Source organism: Lithohypha guttulata (genome assembly GCF_036872675.1).
Source record: "Lithohypha guttulata strain CCFEE 5908 chromosome Unknown scaffold_2, whole genome shotgun sequence".
Taxonomy (NCBI): Eukaryota; Fungi; Ascomycota; class Eurotiomycetes; order Chaetothyriales; family Trichomeriaceae; genus Lithohypha; species Lithohypha guttulata.
This window is the reverse complement of record NW_027042751.1, coordinates 2,853,556-2,875,007: the sequence shown is the minus strand read 5'-3', so window position 1 is coordinate 2,875,007 and position 21,452 is coordinate 2,853,556. Positions and strand designations below refer to the sequence as shown.

The 21,452-nt window shown below is 49.2% G+C and overlaps 10 protein-coding genes across 10 annotated transcripts; 4 read left to right on the top strand and 6 right to left on the bottom strand.

The window, feature by feature from the left end:
• Positions 1-164: 164 nt before the first annotated feature.
• Positions 165-1,358, top strand: HST2 (Sir2 histone deacetylase Hst2; the record flags this gene model as incomplete). The annotated part of the gene is made up of 1 exon (XM_064897512.1): positions 165-1,358. One exon carries the CDS (start codon positions 165-167, stop codon positions 1,356-1,358), a length of 1,194 nt encoding a protein of 397 aa, XP_064756462.1.
• A 121-nt stretch (positions 1,359-1,479) lies between these two features.
• On the top strand, positions 1,480-2,298 carry LTR64_003148 (uncharacterized protein; the record flags this gene model as incomplete). The annotated part of the gene is made up of 2 exons (XM_064897511.1): positions 1,480-1,529; positions 1,578-2,298. 2 exons carry the CDS (start codon positions 1,480-1,482, stop codon positions 2,296-2,298), a joined length of 771 nt encoding a protein of 256 aa, XP_064756461.1.
• Positions 2,299-2,776: 478 nt separating this feature from the next.
• Positions 2,777-4,549, top strand: hxk1 (hexokinase; the record flags this gene model as incomplete). Its single annotated transcript, XM_064897510.1, has 5 exons — positions 2,777-2,785; positions 2,876-2,922; positions 2,973-2,989; positions 3,046-3,605; positions 3,653-4,549. The coding sequence occupies 5 exons, from the start codon at positions 2,777-2,779 to the stop codon at positions 4,547-4,549; spliced, it is 1,530 nt and encodes a 509-aa protein (XP_064756460.1).
• Positions 4,550-4,665: 116 nt separating this feature from the next.
• On the bottom strand, positions 4,666-6,555 carry UTP18 (U3 snoRNP protein; the record flags this gene model as incomplete). The annotated part of the gene is made up of 1 exon (XM_064897509.1): positions 4,666-6,555. One exon carries the CDS (start codon positions 6,553-6,555, stop codon positions 4,666-4,668), a length of 1,890 nt encoding a protein of 629 aa, XP_064756459.1.
• Positions 6,556-7,075: 520 nt separating this feature from the next.
• On the bottom strand, positions 7,076-9,027 carry LTR64_003145 (uncharacterized protein; the record flags this gene model as incomplete). Its single annotated transcript, XM_064897508.1, has 3 exons — positions 7,076-8,699; positions 8,748-8,837; positions 8,894-9,027. The coding sequence occupies 3 exons, from the start codon at positions 9,025-9,027 to the stop codon at positions 7,076-7,078; spliced, it is 1,848 nt and encodes a 615-aa protein (XP_064756458.1).
• Positions 9,028-9,468: 441 nt separating this feature from the next.
• YRB30 (Ran-specific GTPase-activating protein 30) lies at positions 9,469-11,576 on the bottom strand (the record flags this gene model as incomplete). Its single annotated transcript, XM_064897507.1, has 2 exons — positions 9,469-11,364; positions 11,418-11,576. 2 exons carry the CDS (start codon positions 11,574-11,576, stop codon positions 9,469-9,471), a joined length of 2,055 nt encoding a protein of 684 aa, XP_064756457.1.
• Positions 11,577-12,378: 802 nt separating this feature from the next.
• Positions 12,379-14,475, top strand: SUP35 (translation termination factor GTPase eRF3; the record flags this gene model as incomplete). The annotated part of the gene is made up of 1 exon (XM_064897506.1): positions 12,379-14,475. One exon carries the CDS (start codon positions 12,379-12,381, stop codon positions 14,473-14,475), a length of 2,097 nt encoding a protein of 698 aa, XP_064756456.1.
• A 736-nt stretch (positions 14,476-15,211) lies between these two features.
• DBP9 (ATP-dependent DNA/RNA helicase) lies at positions 15,212-17,020 on the bottom strand (the record flags this gene model as incomplete). The annotated part of the gene is made up of 1 exon (XM_064897505.1): positions 15,212-17,020. One exon carries the CDS (start codon positions 17,018-17,020, stop codon positions 15,212-15,214), a length of 1,809 nt encoding a protein of 602 aa, XP_064756455.1.
• A 495-nt stretch (positions 17,021-17,515) lies between these two features.
• LTR64_003141 (uncharacterized protein) lies at positions 17,516-18,414 on the bottom strand (the record flags this gene model as incomplete). The annotated part of the gene is made up of 2 exons (XM_064897504.1): positions 17,516-17,937; positions 17,967-18,414. 2 exons carry the CDS (start codon positions 18,412-18,414, stop codon positions 17,516-17,518), a joined length of 870 nt encoding a protein of 289 aa, XP_064756454.1.
• Positions 18,415-19,974: 1,560 nt separating this feature from the next.
• Positions 19,975-20,935, bottom strand: COQ5 (2-hexaprenyl-6-methoxy-1,4-benzoquinone methyltransferase; the record flags this gene model as incomplete). Its single annotated transcript, XM_064897503.1, has 2 exons — positions 19,975-20,711; positions 20,758-20,935. The coding sequence occupies 2 exons, from the start codon at positions 20,933-20,935 to the stop codon at positions 19,975-19,977; spliced, it is 915 nt and encodes a 304-aa protein (XP_064756453.1).
• Between the last annotated feature and the right edge of the window lie 517 nt (positions 20,936-21,452).

Below are 21,452 nucleotides of genomic sequence, written 5' to 3'. Positions count from 1 at the left end.
TTTGCAGCGAGACCTTGAACGTCGAGTAAACAGCTTTACTGCTTGTACTCGATTACATCTCGATTGTGGCTCTACGCGCCGTCTTTCAGTATTTCAGCAAGATAGCTCGCACACGCCGTAGAGGACGGCCTTCAAAAGACAAATCCGTGTTTGGGCGATTAAAAATGGGAAACGAAGCATCGACGCCGGTATCCGAGGACGTGCCTCCTATCACTTTGACAGCACGTACCGTTGAGGCTGTGGCAGATTATATCAAGAAGAACAATGTCAAGAGGATCGTGGTAATGACTGGCGCAGGCATATCTACCTCAGCAGGTATTCCCGATTTTCGTTCTCCTAATACGGGTCTATATGCAAACCTCGCGAGACTGAATCTTCCGTATGCTGAAGCCGTGTTTGATATATCATACTTTCGAAACAACCCGCGACCGTTCTACGAGCTGGCCCATGAACTTTATCCTGGCAAGTACAGACCGACGGTAACACATTCCTTCATCAGCCTGTTGAACAAGAAAGGAATGCTGCTAAAAGCATTCACGCAGAACATCGACTGCCTCGAACGAGAAGCAGGTGTTCCGGGGGATAAGTTGGTTGAGGCTCATGGTTCTTTTGCAACACAGAGATGCATTGATTGTGGCACTGAGTTTCCTGATGATCGAATGAAAGACACTGTTGCTATAAAGGAGATCCCATATTGTGAAAGAACAAGATGCGAAGGTTTGGTCAAACCAGACATAGTCTTTTTTGGCGAAGCCCTACCCGAGTCCTTCCATCGCAGTCGAAGTCTCCCTGCCTCAGCTGACCTTGCGATCGTGATGGGTACTAGCTTGACCGTCCAGCCTTTCGCTAGTCTACCATCCTTTGTAAGAGAAGAAACTCCTCGTATATTGATTAACTTGGAAAGGGTAGGGGGTCTAGGATCCAGAGCAGATGATGTACTGCTCCTTGAAGATTGCGACAGTGGTGTAAGGAAGTTAGCTGACGCTTTAGGGTGGCGCGACGAATTGGAAGAACTTTGGGAAACAACGAACCCGAGCAGATCTGAAAGAAAGAAACAAGAAGCCAAGCCCAAGGATAAGCAAGCAGATCTGGACGCCAGGATTGAAGAGCTTACACGGGGCGTGGATAAAACACTCAAGTTGTCGGAAGATCATCAGAGACAGTTTGAAAAAGACTTCGCAAAGCGGCCTGATACTGGAAAGCTCGATGTTCCTGCTGGACTTGCTAAGTCGGTCACCGCAGCTGAACACAAGAAGCAAAGTGAGGGTGAGGTCAATGATCGAAAATCAAACGGATCAGATCTGAGCCATATATATCCTCATCTTGATTCCAAATCGGTCGATAAGCCCTCGCTTTGATCTCACGGCCGAGTGCGCATCTACAAAGGAACAACAACAGCTGAATTGCGACTTCGCACTCGCTGTTTTCAGCAGTCGATCGTCTCCAAGCGCAGAAAACCTCGATCATTCGGACGTCAATATGCCTTCTGCAAAGAGGAGAACAGAGGCACCACAGGCCAGAAAGGAGTCGTCAGTACGGCTGTTTGATAAAGCTTGCTTCAACTAATTGCTGGTCAGATCCTACACATCACCGATCTGCAAGATCCTCGTGGGAGACACAGAAAAAGTCTTCAAGGTGCATAGAGAATTACTACAACGGACGTCGTTCTTCGAGCAGCACAACGAACCTGCACAAGACGAGCAGAAAGGGCACGGCGAAAAGAGAGCAGGCACTGCGTCTGCTATATTCTTTGACGACAATGCTAGGCAGTCTACAGTCGATTCGGACACTGAGCACGAAGTCATCGACCTAGTCGAACATGCAGATTACATACTTCAGGACTCGTTCTTCTACGAACCAGACGCTTGGGCAGTTTTTCAACGACACCTCTATGATGCCTTTCCGGTTGAACCCAGAATATGCGATGAGTGCATCACGTTGTTCAAAGCATACGCTCTGGCTCAACTGTACAAAGTCGAATTGTTACAGAATGAGATTATTGATGTTCTCCAAAGATACTACAACAGATACCAAATACCTATAACACACCTTATGTACGTGGTTCAGCACTGGGGAGACAATGTGCACACCTATCTTGCCAGCTATCTGATTGCCCAATGTGGGTACGAAATGGCTAAGAACTGGGAACAATGGCGACCCGAAAACGAAGGTCTACTCGAGCTGTACGCCAGTGGTCACAAAGTCATCATTGAGCAGTTGACCCTTGCAGCGATGGGATATGCTAAGTCAGACGCAGATCCAGCGAGGCACAAGAGAAACTGGAGGTTTCAACTTTGAGCTGCGAAAACGACAAGTCAGCGGATAATGCAAGTTTCTGGTGAATGCACGCGTGTTCAACTCTTGAGATCATCTGATTTGCCCAGCAGCATGATCCAAGCTTTATAGAGGACTTGGGGCGACGAGACGATGCAGATCAACGATTTCCTACGAGATGAGTAACGAGATGAAGCTCAGTAGGACAGCAATAGCTTTGAATTAAGAGAAACCCAAAAGACGATTCGATCTTTCGGTAGCAACAGCAGCATCAATCTCCAAATTTGGTGAGCGTTCCTGCCCCTCGATGCCCCAAAGTTGCTCGGTCTCCGCTTCAACCGCAGAATGACATGCATGTAATCACAACCCCACTGATTATTCGTGTCGATAGTTTCTGGCGATAGATGCAAGGTAGTGGTGCGCATATTCAGTTCCCTATTTTCCTGTCTGTTCGTGCCTCGTACACAAGCCCTTATTCCACGATATTGATAATCCTATAACCATGTCCGAGGTAAGCTCCCAGTCCGAACGCATGCAATGTCCATATACCGCGCTACGAAGAAACACATTATGTACAAGGACACCTCTGACGGCTTCATAGCAGGTCTCGTACGACAAGATACCCGAGAGATGGACGACGAGAATCAGGTAACAGTCCTCAACATTCTGCTTGAACACCACCACTGATCTGCTTCCAGAAAGCCGTCCCGCAAGGGTAATGAATCCTCACCACGAGCTCCTGCATCGCAACGCTGACCACTATGTGATCAGGTTCCATGGCCGATGTGCCTCAGGACATCCTCTCCGAGATCGCCAGCCTCGAACGACTATTCACTGTGGACACTGAAAAGTTGAAGGAGATCACCGAGCAATTCATCGATGAGCTGCATCAAGGCCTGAAAGGAGAGGGCAATATACCCATGAACCCAACCTGGGTCATGAACTTTCCAGATGGCGAAGAGACTGGCTCCTTTCTCGCCCTGGACATGGGTGGCACCAATCTGCGTGTTTGCGAAATCACATTGACCGACGAGAAAGGCGAGTTCGACATCGTCCAGTCAAAATATCGCATGCCAGAGGAGCTGAAACATGGCACTGCGGAAGAGCTGTGGGACTACACAGCTGATTGTATCGAGCAGTTCATTGAATACCACCACGAGGACGAAAGGGACAATCTTGATACTATCCCTCTGGGCTTCACTTTTAGCTATCCTGCGACCCAAGAACACATCGATAATGGCGTGCTGCAGCGTTGGACCAAAGGTTGGGCTGTAGAAGGTGTTGAAGGTGAAGATGTTGTGCCTCAGCTGGAAAAGGCATTGAAAGAAAGAGTGAGTCATCATGCTGAGGTCCATCCAAGCTTGTTAACGTCGATTAGAATCTGCCTGTCACGGTTGCTGCTTTGATTAACGACACCACCGGTACCTTAATAGCGTCTGCGTACACCGATCAGTCCATGCGCATTGGCTGCATTTTCGGTACTGGCCATAATGGCGCATATCTCGAGACATGTGGCAACATCCCCAAGCTGAAGCACATGAACCTACCTGACGATATGCATATGGTAATCAACTGCGAATATGGAGCTTTCAATTCCAAGGGTCAACATCCGGTACTTCCAAAGACACAATACGATGTGATGATCGATGAGACCTCTCCACGACCAGGACAACAAGCATACGAGAAGATGACTTCTGGCTTGTACCTGGGTGAGATATTCCGCCTTGCTATGCTGGATCTTCACGACAACAAAAAGATATTGTTAGCGGATCAGGATCTGAAGGCCTTCCGAACACCCTTTTGCCTGGACGCCTCATTCTTGTCCTTCATTGAAGAAGATCCATTCGAGAACTTGTCTGAAACTCAAGACATGCTGAACGATAAGTACGGCATCAAAGCCGCTCGACCGGAACTCGAATTGCTGCGTCGCTTAGCTGAATTGATTGGCACAAGGAGCGCGCGACTATGTGCATGTGGAATTGCGGCCATCTGCAAGATGAAAGGGTTCGATTCATGTCATGTAGGTGCTGATGGATCGGTTTTCAACAAGTACCCACACTTCAAGCAGCGGAATGCCAAGGCACTACGGGAAATTCTTGATTGGCAAAAGGGCAAAAAGGACCCAGTCGTGGTGTCGAGCTCAGAGGATGGGAGTGGTGTGGGTGCAGCCCTGATCGCAGCGTTGACAGTGAAGAGGATAAAGGCTGGCAATAAGTATGGTATCCAGGACGTGAGCAAGTTCAATGTCACGTCAGACTCAAAGCCTGATCCTTGAGCTTGACTCTGGTGGTTGGGAACCTGCTGTCCAGAAATTGAGCATCCTATAACTACTCAACGTGTTCTCCTCAAATGGCTTCCTAACCCTTCTCAGCAGAAATCATAATGTGCCACTTAATCCCTGATCTGCCATAGCCTTACTTTCCCAGCCTCGTTACCTACAGCCAAGTATCCCCCATCAGGACTTATCGCAACACTGCTTATTCTCCCCAGCGGCGTCTTGTCCGTAGGCCAATTTCTGTACACAGTACAACTGGGTAGATGCACCAGTCGCAGAGCATTCTTCTTCCATCTCGATGCCATAACCAGCAACTGCCCAGCCACATCACCCGAGAAATTCAGATGCGAAATCGGCGTCGTGAGGTGATCGAACGTCCTCAACGGCTTGGGTCGATATACATGTTCTTCTGAAGCCGAGAGTGCACCAGCAAAATGTCCCATAATCTCCCGTCGATCATAAATATTCACAATACCACTCGTAGACCCAAGCGCAATATACCTGTCATTCCCCATCTCCATCATCCTCGTAACTGATTTCACATCCTTGATCTCTCCGCCTAACGCCAACGTCGTTGTCCCTACGGCACCCTCATCGACCCATCTTCCCGTGACCCGTCGTTCCCGGATGTTATACTCGCTGACCTCGCCGTTTTTGCCCACGGCCACGAACCCACTATTGTCGCGGTAGAACGCCACGTCCGCGATGCCGTTTAGACTCTCGACGCGGACTTGTGCGATGGGCTGGTGTGTTGTTGCGGAGAGGAGGTGGACTACGCCACCGGAACTGCCTGTGTTGGCGATGATGGCGAGATAGGAGGAGTCTGGGGAGAGGATGAGGCGTTCTGTGGTTGGGATTTCGAGATTTTTTTTGGATTTGGTGAGGGATGTGTTTGCTGCTGCGGAGCGGGATTGGTATAGTGGTTGGGAGATTTTGGTGAGGGTGCCGGTTGTGAGGGACCAGGTGTGGAAGTAGCGGCGGCGGGCGGAGAGGTAGATCTTGGTTTCGGTGGGTGGGTGTGGTGGGTCTTTCTGGTGGTGTTTGTGGGTGTGGTCTGGGGTGGGGTTTGTGGAGAGGGCGAATGTGGCTGTGGTTATGGGTGTGCCTTTTATGTGCAGAGAGGTCATTAGGGGGTTGGGAGTTTGCGAGGAGGGAGAGACGTGATAGATGTTTATGGTTGAGCTGGGTCCGGCGGTCATGAGGAGAGGATGAAGGGGGTGGAACTCGAGGGTGTCGATCGAGGCAGGGCCGGAACTTGCTATGTCTTTCAGGCGTTGGATGTCGATGACTTCTGGGCGAAGCCTGAGAGCCCGTAATGGACCTGAGCTGCTTGTACTCTTTGAATCTTGGTTTGTGAAAGAGGCTGTGGAGCGCAACAGCTCAGCAAGAGGTTTGACTGAGGTTGTGGGAGAACCATCCAAAGAAACGTCCGAATCTGTGTCCGACTCGTGTCCCTCGTGAGTATGCTTCCTCTTTTTTCTGGCGTATTTGACCCAGTCTGGTGTAGGATGAAGTCTCTCATACTGCCTGCGTAGCCTGCGGATGTACTCAAGACCAGAAACTATGTCGTCGTCCTCGGTGTCTCGTAACTTTCGTAGGCGTGAATTTGACGCAAGTGAAACTGTAATTCTCTCATCGTCGCTGTCATGCCATAGTATCTTTCGGGCATGCTTCTCCTCGTCTTGGTCTGTTTGCTCCTCTCGTAGATCCTCCATCACATCGTCTGGCAGGTCAGTGGTGCCTGCATCGAGGAAGAATAGATCCTCGTCTGCGACATCTTGCATATCATCGTCCTCTGCATTTGAATCCCCGCCATCCTGAAAGCTTTCTTGCCGTGTGAGAGCTCGATCGCCTGCGTCCGCAATGGTATTGAGAGAATCGAAGAATGAGGCTTGGTCGCCGAAGAGGATTTTCTCTAGCTGCTTCTCTGTATCATCTTTCTCGAGCACTTCTTTCTGCTTGCGCTGAACAATTTCGTCGGCATTGAGACGTCGTGTCGGTGCCATGGTAGTGGTTGCTATGTATCTGGTAGGACTGGGATTCAGTCAGAATGTTGCTGGTGGTCCGCATTCGACCATTGCGACAACTTTTTTCTCCGCATCTTGGGTGGCCGCGAAAAATTGCCATTCAGGCTCGTTTTTCGATGGAGAAGTCGGGTATAGCTTCCTTGTGCTTAGGCCTCAGGCAGCTACAGCCTCTAGAGCACGCCTGGTAGCCTCTAGGCATTCAAATACGTCGCGACAAGACCAGATTAGCTGGGTCGTCATGACCTTCGCAGAGTATGGCATGTAACGACAGAACACACCATAGTATTTGTGAAGACAGATCGATACAATCGCGATGGGAGTAAGTAGTTGTGATGCAATATATATCTATAACCAGCAGATATTTATACCTGCGTGTAAGAAAGTACGCTCTACCCAGCACTAAGTAGATATCCACGATGTTGAGCAAAAACCCTCTCCGTCTTAGCCTCCACGACCTTATCAAGCCCACTAAAACAGGAAGGTGGTAATCGCCGTTTCTTCAACCATACCAGCGATAATTGTCAGTCGCGAAGGCACCACTGAACAAGTCCTCCATCTGAGGCAGGTCCCACATTTCAGTTGGTGCAGGGGCAGCCTCGAGGTGATGGTTATGTGCATGGGCAACCAGATGCTGCTGATGTGTTTGGATGTCGGTGTTTCCTAGGAACTCACCAAGCGCAGCCTTGGTAACTTCGAAGCTGATTGTTGTGCCTGATACGGCTTGCTGGCCATATGCGAGCGTTTCACGAATCAAACTCGGTACGGCCGGGTCGTGGGGCTGCTCCTTGTAAAGTTCCGCAAGCACTATCATTGCGTATACCACACACAAATGCAAGAATTCTGGTACCTCCTCGCTTGTCGTCGGTGGCAACGATTTGAAGGTCAGCAGTAATTGCATAGCATGTTCCTTGCATAAGAGAAAGTACCGTTCACGTAGGCCGTGGTTGTGTAGTGACGACCTATCAGCCCTGCTCGATGCCGAGGGTGAATTTAGCTGACCATCGTTTGGGGAAGTAGTGGGTCGTTCGGCAGTAGGAGAGGGAGAGTTGTTGAGATGATCGAGGCACCTTCGATCTAGTACCAGATGGCAGAAGTCAATAGCCATTTGCAGCACACAGACTCTGTGATCGTTTGCATCGAGCAAGTGACCCCACTTATTAGTCCATGATTTCAGATGCCTTCTCGAATGATCTTCTGTCAGATTGTTGTGCTTAAGAAGGTCCTGAACAATCGCAAACAATTGTAATGTGGCGACAGATATACCATCATAAACTGTGGCTTCAATGGTGTTCAAGATGGAGGGGCAATGTTCCAGGTATTCTGGCGCAATGACCGAGGGTCGTCCAGTCCCAACGGCGAACTGTAAGTGACATAAGCATATCATGTTCCAGAGCCTTAATCTTCTTTGATCGACATGGTCGGCTCTGCCTTCGTTAAGGTGCTTCAAAAGCGAGGTAAAGTTGATCGACAATTTGGCTTGCTGTACAGCATATCCACTCATCAACCAGCTATCAATGAACTCGGCCTTCTCTTTGGGACTAGTGCTCCATATAGCCAGGATAAGAAGAGCGCATACAGATTCCAATGGTAGAGGACAGATTAGCAGTTCGCGCCCAGTAAGAGTTCGGACATGTTCATACAGCTGATCGTGCTGAACCGTGTTGCAGAAGGAAGGATCCAGACGGGCGCCCTGTAGGCAGATGGCTGCAAAAAGCAATGGTGATATTCTGCGAACGTCCCGGGCTTCCGAGATGGCGTTCCAATTTGTGATCCCGATCCACGGGCCAATTCTCTGAAAGAACAACTCTTGTAGCGTGAGAGCCTGCCGTTCTGAAAGCAAGCCGAGCTCGACCACGTCTTTGGAGTTTCTGGCCAGTCTCGCCAGCCCACTTAGAGCCGAGAACCGATTTCTGATCAGGTTGACTGGCGCTGAGGTGGTATTTCTGTCTGCAGCAGGATTGTTAACAGACTGATCCTCCTCATTGCCATTCTCGAGCTCGGCAGTGTCGAGAGATTGACTTCGTGGTCTTTCAGCTTTGTACTGTTGAGGGCTTTGCGATTGGACTTGTATTCGCTGTACGATGTCTCTGATATCGTTCAGTAGCACGCTGTGTTCACCCAATCTAGAGCAGTACCGTTAGCGCAGCCTGCGTTGCGACAGACGTACTCACTTCTCTTCTATCGAGCCCAAGTTGGTCGCCGAGTCATATGGAGGAGCTTCTTGGATGTCGGACGAGGACGGTCTTAGAGAGCATTCCAGTCTAAAGTAGTATTAGCACCATTGGATATGCCATCTGGTGGGAGGAGTAACCTCTACCTCAAGCGTCTACATCTTGTGCATTTGCCAATCGAGGCATCGTATTCACATCGGTTCTTGAGTCTCCTGCAGGTGTCGCAAGCCAGGACGCGCCGCCTCTTTGCAGGTCTCTGTTCACTGTCGTCTTCTACCATCCTGGGAGCGATAACAGGACCATGCGCTCGACTCATCGGTGGACCGGATTCGGAGAGCTCCATTCACTGCAGATGGAAGAGCGTTGTCACAGGCGCATAGGCAGCCAGCATCATGTTATATTTGTCGCAGTTAGTAGAATCAGGTCACATTTACGGACATTCCAAGATCTTGGCCGATCGGAAATAGAGATATATTTCACGTTCTTCATAAGTACAATCAACAGTCGAGATACGCCTTCCCGAGCCCTCGGTCTCATCCACTTTGCGGCGTGTCCGTCCACCGGGCCGCAAACCGTCCGTTGCACATGCTCTTAAATTTTGCACAGCTTTTTCTCTTCGTATAACTTTTCTCTGAATTACCATGATTACATGAGGAGAGAACACCTCCAGAGACAGCACGAAAGACTCCGACCACCACAGTGCATTGTACTATTCTGACTATCAAGGACGCATTCCTGGAGGATCACTAGGACTTGTGCCAATACCTTCGTCGCTGTGCATAGTGTTAGGCCTCAGTGGACTTCCACTGCGCGAATCAACTGGTCTTTTGAGCCATTCTGGCCGGTTGCTGATAGTAACCTTATTATAGCTGCTTGCTGGCGGCGAAAGAGGTGTTCCTCTTGATTGACTGTCTGGAGTGCCTGTGATGCTCCGAGTTTGCATGCCAGGACTGTCAGTACCAGCTCGATGAGTTGGTGGCGGACCTGGACTAGCCATACTGCCGTTGTGGCTGTATTGGTACTGCTGACGAACTCCAGGGCTTCCATAATATGCGTGATGCTGATACTCTTCGCCTCGATGTTTGACCGGGCTCTCGTCATAAGGATCCCATCCTACCCTTCTTCGTGCATCAGCACGTATTGCTTGGCGGTGTTGCTCATTTCCTCCCGCGCCCGTTGAAGCAGACTCTTCCAAGAAGAAGTTCAGAAGCTCGTCAGGTATCGATAAATGTGATTGTTGCTGGAATTGCTGTAAACTAGTCAACCGGAGGAGCAGTTCTAGCAACGACAATGAGGTCTTGATCTGAGGCTGCCACGCCTGGGAAGAGGGTGGCTGTGGGGTCGCCATTTGTGGCGAATCGATGTTCAATGTAGACATTGATACTGATAGCTGAGATGAGTCCACACCCTCATCTGGAGTTGCAAAGTCTTCTTTGTATTCCTCATCGTCTTCAGAGTCTTCGGAAGCAGAAGCTTCCGTGTAAACCTCTAGTGCAAGCCATTCAGGATCGAGAGAGGGTGGTAGTCGCCACGGGTCATGCTTTCGCTCTTTGTGCTCGTTCTTGACATACGCCTTCTCTTCCTCCGTTTGTGGTCGACCGTCGTCCTTGTGCTTGGTCGATTCATCGTTCGCTTGGGGAGAATCTTCCGAGTCGCCTGGGAACATTCTGCGTGGTGGTACGGCTTGAACGTCGCGTCTTAGCAGGAGGACAGGGTGGTTGGACTCAGCATCCATGCCTATATTGAGGACTTTGCTCGTGTCTGCATAGAAGATCTTGGAGATCTCATGAACAGGGATCATTTCCCGTATGCCAGCTCGCTTCACGTCGTCGAAAGGGCCAGGTTTGGCATCACCGTCCTCGAAGTCGTGATGTCGATCGTCATCAAAGTCTTCTACAATGACAAGCTGATAAGCAAATTCGTCAGATCTAGTTTCCCCTCGGATCTGTGAGGACGACTCGTTCTGAGATGGCGTTTGCCTAGTTGTGGAGATTTGGTGCGCCTCTAAAGCATCAGAACCGGAACCAGTTGATATCACAACATCCAGAGGTACTCGTCGAAGCTTCACCCGAGCTTTGTGTATGACCTCTTTCCACGTAGTTTCTCGTACATCCTCCTCTGACTCTGGTCTATCGTATCCAGCAAATAGCATGTAAACACAGAGGGTGAACGTCGGCCCGATTTGAGCCACACGATGCGGTGACGCCATGTATTGGGCATCGCCTGTAGTCATGAACATGCTTGCTTGCAACAAGCGTGAAGGCGATACGGTAGATGGAAGTTGAGTGGACAGTTTGGCACCTGATGTAGTCAAGGCCAAGCTGATGAGTGGCACCGCGTCCTCGATCCGTAGTAGTAACTGTTTCATATCGTAGGTAATGAGCTGGATCTCTTGCTCGTCTGCTGCAGCGCCTGCTAGCTTAGAACGTTGACTACCAGCCCTGTATTCTTGTGAAGCCGCTACAGCCTTAGCAAGGCGTACACTTAGTCTTTCAATATCACGCCGTAGTTCTTTGGTTAGCGAGACGGCTGATTCCAAGGAAGTGTTTCCACGAGCTGCAATCAGCTCAATCATGTCAATAGCTGGAGAAACAATACGGATCTTGTGCTCTATGCGCTGTCGGTTTGTCAGTGGTCTGAGAGCAGTTGAGAAGGGAGGGCAAGACTGACTTTCTGAAGCTCATACAGCTCATTACTCGCGCTGCTTTTCGGTGCATTTTGAAGGAGCTTGGTTGATTGTTTGAGGGCGTAGGTAGCCGTCAAGGTGATGCCGGACTTGATCGCATAGTTCATAGCCTGCTGCGTAACCTTCCCCAAAAGAGCGTCCATTTTGTCGTTGACAGGTTTGAGGGAGAAGCAAACTCGATGAAGTCAAGTCAACGCAAAATCCTGGGATACAAGATATCGTAATAGCTGATAGTGACAATACAGACAGATCAATGGATCCGGGAAACCTGCTTGAGTGATCAGGCAAGAGGAGTAGCCTCGTTACGTATAAGCAAATTTGAAATCTTATCCTGCATTTAAGAACTCCTACACGCGTAGTGGAGCAAACAACATTGTACAGGTAGCAAGAGGAAGGCTCATCAATTGTCGGTCACATTGATTTGCATTGTGACCTAGAACGACAGTATAGACAGTACGCAGGCTTAAATACAACAACATAGCGCTGTGGTTTGCTCTTTCATCAGCCTTCACCATCTTTCAGCGACATGCGGGAAGTGATGATGAGATGGTCACCAACACGTCGGCACGCCAGGCACGCGTCTTTCTTGTACAGGCATGAAGCCAGGTACGTCATAAGCAGGCTTTCAGCGTGTCTGGTCGTTATCGTCTCCTCTTGCGGATTTTGGTGGGGCACAAAGGTCTAGCGCGGCCCTTGGGGCATGTGTGAGTCTTTGCACAGTCAGAACGACCAATTGTCCTGTCATTGAGCCAATTTTCTCCTTTGCCCCAACTACATTCATGATAAAAGCTGAACGGTCCGACACGAGCACAAACGACAACCACCACCTCTACGGAACGGCTTCGCAACTCAAGATCGCCGCAAATACTTGTTAATAATCGAAGAAAATTCTAACCTTGTCCTCTCCTCCATACATACCACATTCAAGGTCGTTGTGTATTCAAGATGTCGGGAAACTATGACTCTTGGGAAGATGCGGCAGCACAGGATGAGGAACTTAATAGACAGACACAAAATATGAACATTGGAGCAAATACCTTCCGGCCAGGCGCTTCGTCCTTTCAACCAGGCGCGTCCAATTTTACACCTGGTCAACAATACCAGCAGTACAACGGCTATCAGCAACAATATGCTGGTTATGGTCAGCAGCCGCAGCAAGGATATGGACAGTATCAGCAATACCCTCAGCAGGGTTTCAACCAGTACCAGCAATATCAGCAGCAACAACCTCGACAGAACAATAATGCCCAGTTCGCCGCCTTCAATCAAGCTCCTGGGCAATTTCAACCGAAACAGGGAGCGCCAATAAGTATCGCTAAGAGAGGTGCTGCTGACTCAAGTGCCACGCCTACATCCACCGCCGCGAAGTCTGCTGCTGCTCCAGCTCCAGCTGCAAAGCCAGATACAGCCGCACCACCGAAGGCTAAGGTCCTGTCTATAGGTGTGCCTGCACCTCTCAAGGCTGCAGAGAAGAAGGTCGATTCTCCGACTGCAAAGACTGCGCCTTCAGAAGATAAAGCTGCTGATGCCGCCCAAACACCTGCTGAGACAGGGGCCAAGGTTGCAGCGGCAAAAGCTGTAGAAAAGACTGGTGACAAAATATCTGGGAAGACGACACCTCCTTCGAAGACTAGCGGCAAGGCCTCGCCTACTCCAGCAGAAACTAAAAAGAAGGTCGATGCGGATGCTATTGCTCAAGCACAAACCGCAGATGTCGACTCTTCTGTGCTGGAGGAGATGTACGGAAAAGAACACGTGAATATCATCTTTATAGGTCATGTTGATGCAGGTAAATCGACACTGGGTGGACAAGTTTTAATTCAAACCGGTATGGTTGATGAGCGGACACTGGACAAATACAAAAGAGAAGCCAAGGACGCGGGAAGAGAAACGTGGTACATCTCGTGGGTCATGGATCTCAACACCGAAGAACGTGCAAAAGGCAAAACTATCGAGGTCGGCAGAGGCTTCTTTGAGACTGAGAAGCGTCGATACACTATCCTTGACGCTCCAGGTCATAAGACTTATGTTCCCAATATGCTAAGTGGTGCAGCTCAGGCCGATGTTGCTATTCTTGTCATTTCTGCACGAAAAGGTGAATTCGAAACTGGGTTCGAAAAAGGAGGCCAGACACAAGAACACGCTATGCTCATTAAGACGACCGGCGCTAAAGAAGTCGTTGTTGCGGTGAACAAGATGGACGATGTTACTGTCGAATGGGCAGAGGAACGGTACAAGGAAATCGAAACAAAACTCAAGCCCTTCCTCAAGAAGAAAATGGGTCTCGATTCAACCTTCTTGCCAATATCAGCTCAAACAGGTATTGGTGTCAAAGAACGCATACCTAAAGACGTTGCCCCATGGCACGAGGGACCGTCACTCCTAGAATTCCTTGACAACATGAAGAAAATCGCAAGAAACTTGAATGCTCCATTCATGATGCCTGTGGGTGCCAAATACCGTGACCTAGGAACTATGATTGAGGGACGAATCGAGGCCGGTGTCGTCCAAAAGACCTCAAGCTTGACCATGATGCCAAATCGCGAGCAGATTAGCATTTCTGCTTTGTACGGCGAAACGGAAGAAGAAATTCCTCACGCTACTTGCGGAGAACAAGTGCGAATGAGAATTCGAGGTATCGAAGAGGAGGATATCATGCCCGGCTTCGTGTTGTGCTCGCCGAAGAGACTGGTACATTGTGTTTCTGCTTTTGAAGCTCAGATCAATATCGTGGAACTTAGATCAATCTTGTCGGCCGGCTTCAATTGTGTCGTACACGTTCACGCGGCTACTGAAGAAGTCACTTTTGAAGCGCTGTTGCACAAGTTGGAACCAAAAACTGGTCGAAAGAGCAAGAAACCGCCGCCATTCGCGTCAAAGGGCATGGCTATCATCGCTCGAATGAGAGTAACGAGCGGTGGTGGAAAGATTTGTGTCGAAAGATTCGAGGACTATCCTCAACTTGGCAGATTTACACTTCGTGATCAAGGACAGACTATTGCTGTCGGCAAGATTACTAAGCTGCTCCTCGACGAAGAGTGAAGAGACACAAGAATTGCTGCAACCAGTTGTCCAGAAGACTCGGAAACAAGACGTGACGGACACTTCATGGCATACAGAAGTCGAGCGTGGTTGCAAGAACGCACAATAAAACGTGTGGACTACCTCAGATGGCATGAACATAGCAGCACGCACGGTTCATCTGGACCTAAGTCTTCATCAATTTCCCACTTCCAATATGGCGTGACATTCCCAAGTCACTAGAGCACCACGAGACTTGGGTACGGAGAACGTTTGCTCTCCCTTGCAAGGCGATGGTTCACAAGCCTATCACTACTATGAGGAGGTCGACTCGCCCGAAGAGGACGGTCTTTCGGAATTGGATAGACAGTCCTCTTCAATGAATGTAGACACCATACTTTGTGGCTGGCCATGTGTCAGAAGCATTTTCCGATGTAGTGAGACTTCCGTCCTCTTTGGCTGCCGTACCAAGGACTTGAATCTCAATCTTGACACTGTTGTTATGCACTATCTAGTGACAACTGCTTCAACCTCTGCCATATTCAGATAAAAAAAGTCCGGTCTTCTCACTCCACATGACTGTCACTCTGTGCTTTTTACAAGTCAAAGTGAACCAATGCTTCTCGTCCCTGGCTTGTTCTAAGTTCCTAGTTCCCATCACATAAGCCTTTGGCATCACTTAGTGCCCGTGACTATATGCATTACCGGCCTATCTCGTATTTCTAGTCTTTCACTCATTCATTTGCAAGCACTCACTTCATTTCCTCTTGGTCTTAAAACTCTTTAACGGATCAATCCTACGACCCTGAGGCTTCTTACCTCTGTACTGTCTCCCTCCCTGTCCTGCCCCCTTCTTCTCGTTCTTATTGAAGCTAACGAACGCCCCATCCCCAGCCTTTTGGCGCTTTCCTCCTGGCAAAAGATATTCAGGAACGTGCTTGAGATGATTTTGTACACGAATGATACCCGCGCCACTGCTGGTATCGTGTCTGAGCGCTTTCAAGTCCTCTGGATTCTCCTCGAAATGCTTGGACAACTTGTCGCTTTTGAGGAGTTCTTGCTTGATTTCTCGCGTTCTTGCTTCTCGGATCTTGTTGGGAGTGACTGCTTTTAGTGCATCTTGCATGCGGTATCGGAAACCTTCGACTTGTGACATGTTGAAGGGGTGATCTAGGATTTCTCGGCCCCTTTTGGCTTGTCGTGCTTTGATCCTTCCCATCACTCGTTCGTCGTGGCGTGATGAGGAGACGGATGTGTATTTGTGCTTGCCGAACTCTTCGGTGGGTATAACGAATGAAATTGCCGTGCCGGATTTGCTAGCTCGCGCAGTACGACCGATGCGGTGAGTGTACGATTTGGAAGTTGTGGGCAGATCGAAGTTGAGAACACAAGAAACATTTTGAAAGTCGATTCCGCGAGATACGCCAAAGTCTTTCTGTCGGGGTTTCGTGGACTTCTTGGTGGTCGTTTGATTTTCTTCCTCTTCACTTGCTGAGCCATTTTCCGGTCCCGATTCTGCATCTACTTTCCTCGATTTCCGTTGGATGCCTCCAATAACTTCCTGCTCGTCTGCGGCTATCAGGATGTCATACAAGCCTCGGTTGAATTCTTGCACAGCATGTAGTCGAGAATTGACGGGTAATTCAGAGTTGAGAATGCAGGACCTGATGCCAAACTGCTCAAGATATAGCTTTAACCTGTAACTGCGATCGATGTCTTGAACAAATATGATGCACTTCCCTTTCACCAACTTCAGCTTGAATATAACATATATGAGCAGGAACTTGTCTTCTTCACCACATTTAATCATGTACTGTTTAACCTCTTGACCTTCCTCTTCTTTGTCCTCCACGTCGACGACAGCGTAGTCCTGAGCGAAGGTTGACCGCAGCTGGTCGACTTCAGGTGTCAACGTGGCACTGATGAGAAAGGTTTGAATTCCTGCAGGAACGGCTTTGGAAATCTTTTCGATATCTTCCTCGTGACCATAGGAGAGTACACGATCGGCTTCGTCGATTATCAACTTTGCTATCGTGCTCAGAGACAAGGTTGAACTGGTGAGTAACTGCGCCACCTTTCCTGGAGTCGATACGAGCACATCCGGCGTCTCATTGAGTTTTGCTGCAAGTACAGATGCGCTGGCCTTTTGGTTCAAGTTCAATGCTCTAACCTCTTTTCCGCAGAATTCGCTGAGACTAGCGAAAGTGCGTGCGACTTGATCTGAGAGCTCGTGAGTCGGGACCAGCACCAGAACCGAGATGCCCTTTGACTTGGAGCCATGTGCCTTGGCTTCAAGTATTGCTTGTATACATGGCAGAACGTACGCAGCAGTCTTGCCGCTACCAGTCTTCGACTTTGCTAATATATTCCTGCCTTCAATAGCCAGTGGTATTACTTGTGCTTGCACAGGGGTCGGTTCGAGATACTTCGACTTCGCTAAGGACTGCAGTAGGCGGGCATCGAGGTTCAAAGAGTCAAATGTCGGTTTGTTGGATTGAAGGCTTTCTGCTGCTTTAAATGGTACTTCCACTGTTGGCGCATCGTTCTCGTCAAGCTTGCGTTTCATGGTGTTCGGACTTTGGATGTATAAGCCCTCTTTCTGCAAAATTCAAGACAGAAATGCCTGCTTCAATTGGCGCTCACCAGTCAAAATTTCGAGGGAAAATAATTATGGAACCGACATGCGACTGAAGGTGTAAGTAGATCACATGGACTACCGTAGCTCATACGCGGACGTGGCGGAGTTCAAGTTCGTGCCATCGTCAGCCGTCGTTCTCTTCATGCTACAGTCTACGAGCACGTCGCACTGTCTGCAGCTATGCTGCTTGACACTAGTAGGCGAGGTTTGCATATCTGCATTGGAAGCACGTCGTCCCGGCAGTATCTGCAAGGAACTAGCATGTGGACGACAAGGGAATGCACAGACACGCTTCGATATTGATTGAGTTGACCCGCACAGTCGTGAATTTTATTACAGAGCTGTCAACTTATTCAAATTATCTGTCACTATCATGAGTATGGACTTTATGGTTTCTTCCATTAAAGCATTTGTTCGGCCAACCTATCTAATGGTAGGCTGCTTTCCGGCCTCACGACCCCATCCTCCAAGCCCTTCCCCAGCTGCAGTACCTCCAAGCCCACTGTTTCCTCCAGCGGTTAAACTGCCAGCTGCTTGACCGCCAGCCACTCCAGGTGTTGTCGCAGCCCACTTGTCAAATTCAGTCCGATCCATCCCAGTATACTTCTTGAGGTCCTCTTCGCTGAGCTGGGAGGTCGATGGACCTCGTTTGAGATCCTGGTACTTTTGGTAGAGAGACTTCTTCCGAGGTCTGTCCTCTGTGGTGACGCCGCCAGATTCAGACGACAAGATTGGGTTAGAAGGATCTTCGGGTAGCTTCTTGGATTTGTTGAAGAGTCCCATAATGATATGCTCGGTGCGATTGTGCTTGTGAGTTTGTCTTTGTTGACAGCAGGCTAAGCCACCTAGAGAGCTCTGTGTTCAAGCTTCTCACTTGGATATGTCTTGGTCCCAGGTAGCTGTTCACCAATAGTGTGCGCAGCAGTCGGTGTGGTAGGTGAAGCTGTGACGTCCTCGTAAGGTAATCTGGTTTGCGTATCCTCTATGTGTCTGCTCTCGATACCAAGACTTGGCTGGTCTTCGATTCTGTTGTCGAAACTGATTCGATCGTCGCCGGTCACTTGAGGCTTGGTCGAGCTGACGGCAGTGCTATCTAAACTCTGCGGGTGCAAGCTGCTTGTCTCCTTCTCTGATAGCGAGGGTAGCGGGTTCGACTTTTGTCTAACCTCTTCAGGTGCGACTATTGTATCTCGTCTGCCGGATGCAGCAGCGTCGTAGTCGACAGTGCTGAAATTGGTTTTGACCTGTTTGATCGGCTGAGGAGCTTGGTTGTCGATGTCTTCTTGCTTCTCACCTTTCAGGTCTGACTGGCAACAACCCATGCCTTATTTATAACTTGATGTCTGGATTGTCACGATACGTATTCGCTAAATATGTAGCTATTTTTGGGCTATGCTAGAATTTAGCCTAGCCGACTGATGTCAGTGCGCCAACGCTGCTGTGTGTCCAGAGGCGATGCTGTGCAGGTGACTCTCAATGGACAATGCGAACCTAACAGCGAACAATATTTTGAGGTGTCAATTAATGCAAATAGCCTTCCCAGAAGTCCAAGCACTGAAACGATCGTCGTGGTGATACGGTAATGGTGTGCCGAGTTTGTCGATGGCTTCAATTCGAGCGCCGCACGATCCGATCGTGGGGATTTCCCTCGAAGATGTCGCAATCGTAGTTTGTAGTGAATCAGGTCCTGACATACACCGTCTATATGAGTAGATGGCAGGAAGTAGCGTCGACTGCTATACAACGAATTGACAGTATTGAGAAGTCTGATTGAAGTACTTCCTCAATCCGGGGCCCCGACCAACATTGCGTGGCAAGGTCTTGGAGGATCCGGGGCCATGAAGTTTATCATTCAGCTGGAAGTCGTTATTCGTCGAAAGGCAAAAGCTACCGAGGTGGCTGTGTGATCCAGGCCACCCACCTTTAGTCACGACGCAACATTGGCCGATTTGACAACGAGCAAGCACTTTCTAAGCCTCGAGTGCTTGAGGTTATGCATAACGCGACGACGATAATGAAGACATTAGTGCCGTGGTAAGGAAGGTGCTGATCGAAGAATGTACCGGTACGTCACAGAGCTACACTGACCGACTGCACATCAGCTGGCTCTCATTTAGCATACTAGCAGTGAGGCCTGTTTGCATACACACAGTCAAAGGTAGACATATCGCACTATACCATTACAGATGTTGTACAACATACTCCCAGAAGCGAATCGCGCTTCCAGCTTTTTGCATTTAGTATCACATACGAAAGCTGGTCCTGAGTAATATGATGTGAGGTAGATGATCAGAACGACTTCAGTAACTCTCGAGCTACGGTTTGTCTCGTCGCTGGTACTATTGCAAAGCTGTTTGAGGCCGTCGTTGGGAGTCCACTGATCGCTCGAAGAGAGATTAGAGATGTTGCACTGGTGGCGTACTGTCCAGAAGTGAAGAGGTGTATGTGGTCAGCACACTCCCGCCACCAGCTTGCTGGTAGGGAAATGCCAAAGCAGAACCCGCCTGATAACGCTACGCTTGTCGGGTCTGTACCTGACAAGCAACACCTAGAACCAAGCTTTCTGGTTGTCATCCTCAGAAGGAGCTGTTCACATGGCAAGCCAACCATGATTGTGGGACTGCGTTTCAGCTTTGCAGGTCGATCGAGCGTCCGAAGCCTGCACCGGAGTTGCAATAACCAGTTGTATAGAGCAGTACCGCCACTTCCCAATGGTCATTTGGGAATAATCGTCGTGATCGACTGTTGCTCCATTTTCCACATTGCGCTGATGAACACTACTGAAGACAATCAACGGCCGCCGATACTCGACGGTGGCCAAGGTCGAGATTGCTTCGAGGACAAGTCTGACGGTATCGAGGTGAACGTGCGAATAACAACTCTCAAACAGGCTTGATACCTTTGTGTATAGCTGCGATTCCACCTGTAAGGTTTTCATAACCGACACCAGGTGTTACGAAACCAGCTTTTTGAATCATCGCCTTGAACTCTTTCTGCGTGGGAAACCTTTCGATGCTCTCCACTAAGTACTGATAGCTGTCTCTATCGCCAGCCACGACCTGTCCGATCAGAGGAATAGCTCCAAAACTCCAGCGTTTGTAGAATGCGTTGAACAATGAGCTGTCAACATGGCTGAACTCCAGACAAGCGAATACGCCGCCAGGTTTGAGCACTCGAAAGGCTTCGCGAAGTGCGGCATCTTTGTCTGTAAAGTTTCTTATCCCAAACGCCACAGTGTACAGGTCAATACTGTTGTCTGCGACGAAGCCCAGCTTTTCTGCGTTGCCTACTTTGAAGTCGATTCTGCCACTGTTCGCATAAGGTGTTTGCAGGGATCTTTTCTTTCCTTCCTCGAGCATATCAGGGTTTATATCTGATATTGTGACTTTCGTAAGGTTGTCGCCATTTACGTTCGTGGCGTGATCGAGCATACGAAAGGCTATGTCACCTGTGCCGCCAGCGATATCGAGAATTGACCAGGCTTGATCTTGCGATGCCGCTCTACTGCCAGGATTTAAGGAGCGGACAAAGTGATCTTTCCAGAGTCGATGAATGCCCAAGGACATTAGATCGTTCATGGTGTCATATGAGGATGCCACTGAGGAGAAAACCTTTCCGACTAAGAGAGTCAGCACGTATAGCGGAAAGTGTGACTTCAAACTTACCTCTTGCTTCCTTCTCAGCTTCCGGTACAGTCTCGAATCCGAAATGCGTCGTCTTCGCATTGTTTTTTTCTGATGCTTCTTGGAGCGGCTTGAGGGACTGTGGGAACCCTCGACGCGCAAACGATCGACTGCATTGTGAAGGAAGCCGCAATCGCCTAGAGGCGATGCGAAGTGACATGGCCGTGTACGGCAAAGTGAAGTTGAGATAGATCCATACTAACAGTTGATCTCGATCTCGGAACTTTTTTATTCGGGTACTTCAACAGTGAACATACATGCCGCTAAACGCCACGAGTATATCATGATGGCGGCAAGTTGTCAGAACATGAGGACTCTGCGTCCTTCCCATCTCCCATTCACAGCTCAAGCTTTACCGGACAATACGCCACGGTCTGAACTACTCCTCGTAGTATTGGCATCACATGTGTCCAGAAAGCTCGACATATCCTCGTCCTGATGTACCATAACCCGTGGAGCAGATACTGAGTTGATGGCCGAATATTTCCACTTATCGTGTCGCGAAACAGGCAACGACACCACTGATGGTCGAGTAAATCACTTAACCTTAAACAACCGAGGATAAGCGACATCACTCATTCCTCTCTATAAGAGTAGTACTCTATATACTCTCAACCCACCAGGTTTATGGGATACCATATGAGAATGTTCTTTCTGTTTACTAGTTTTCAATGCTT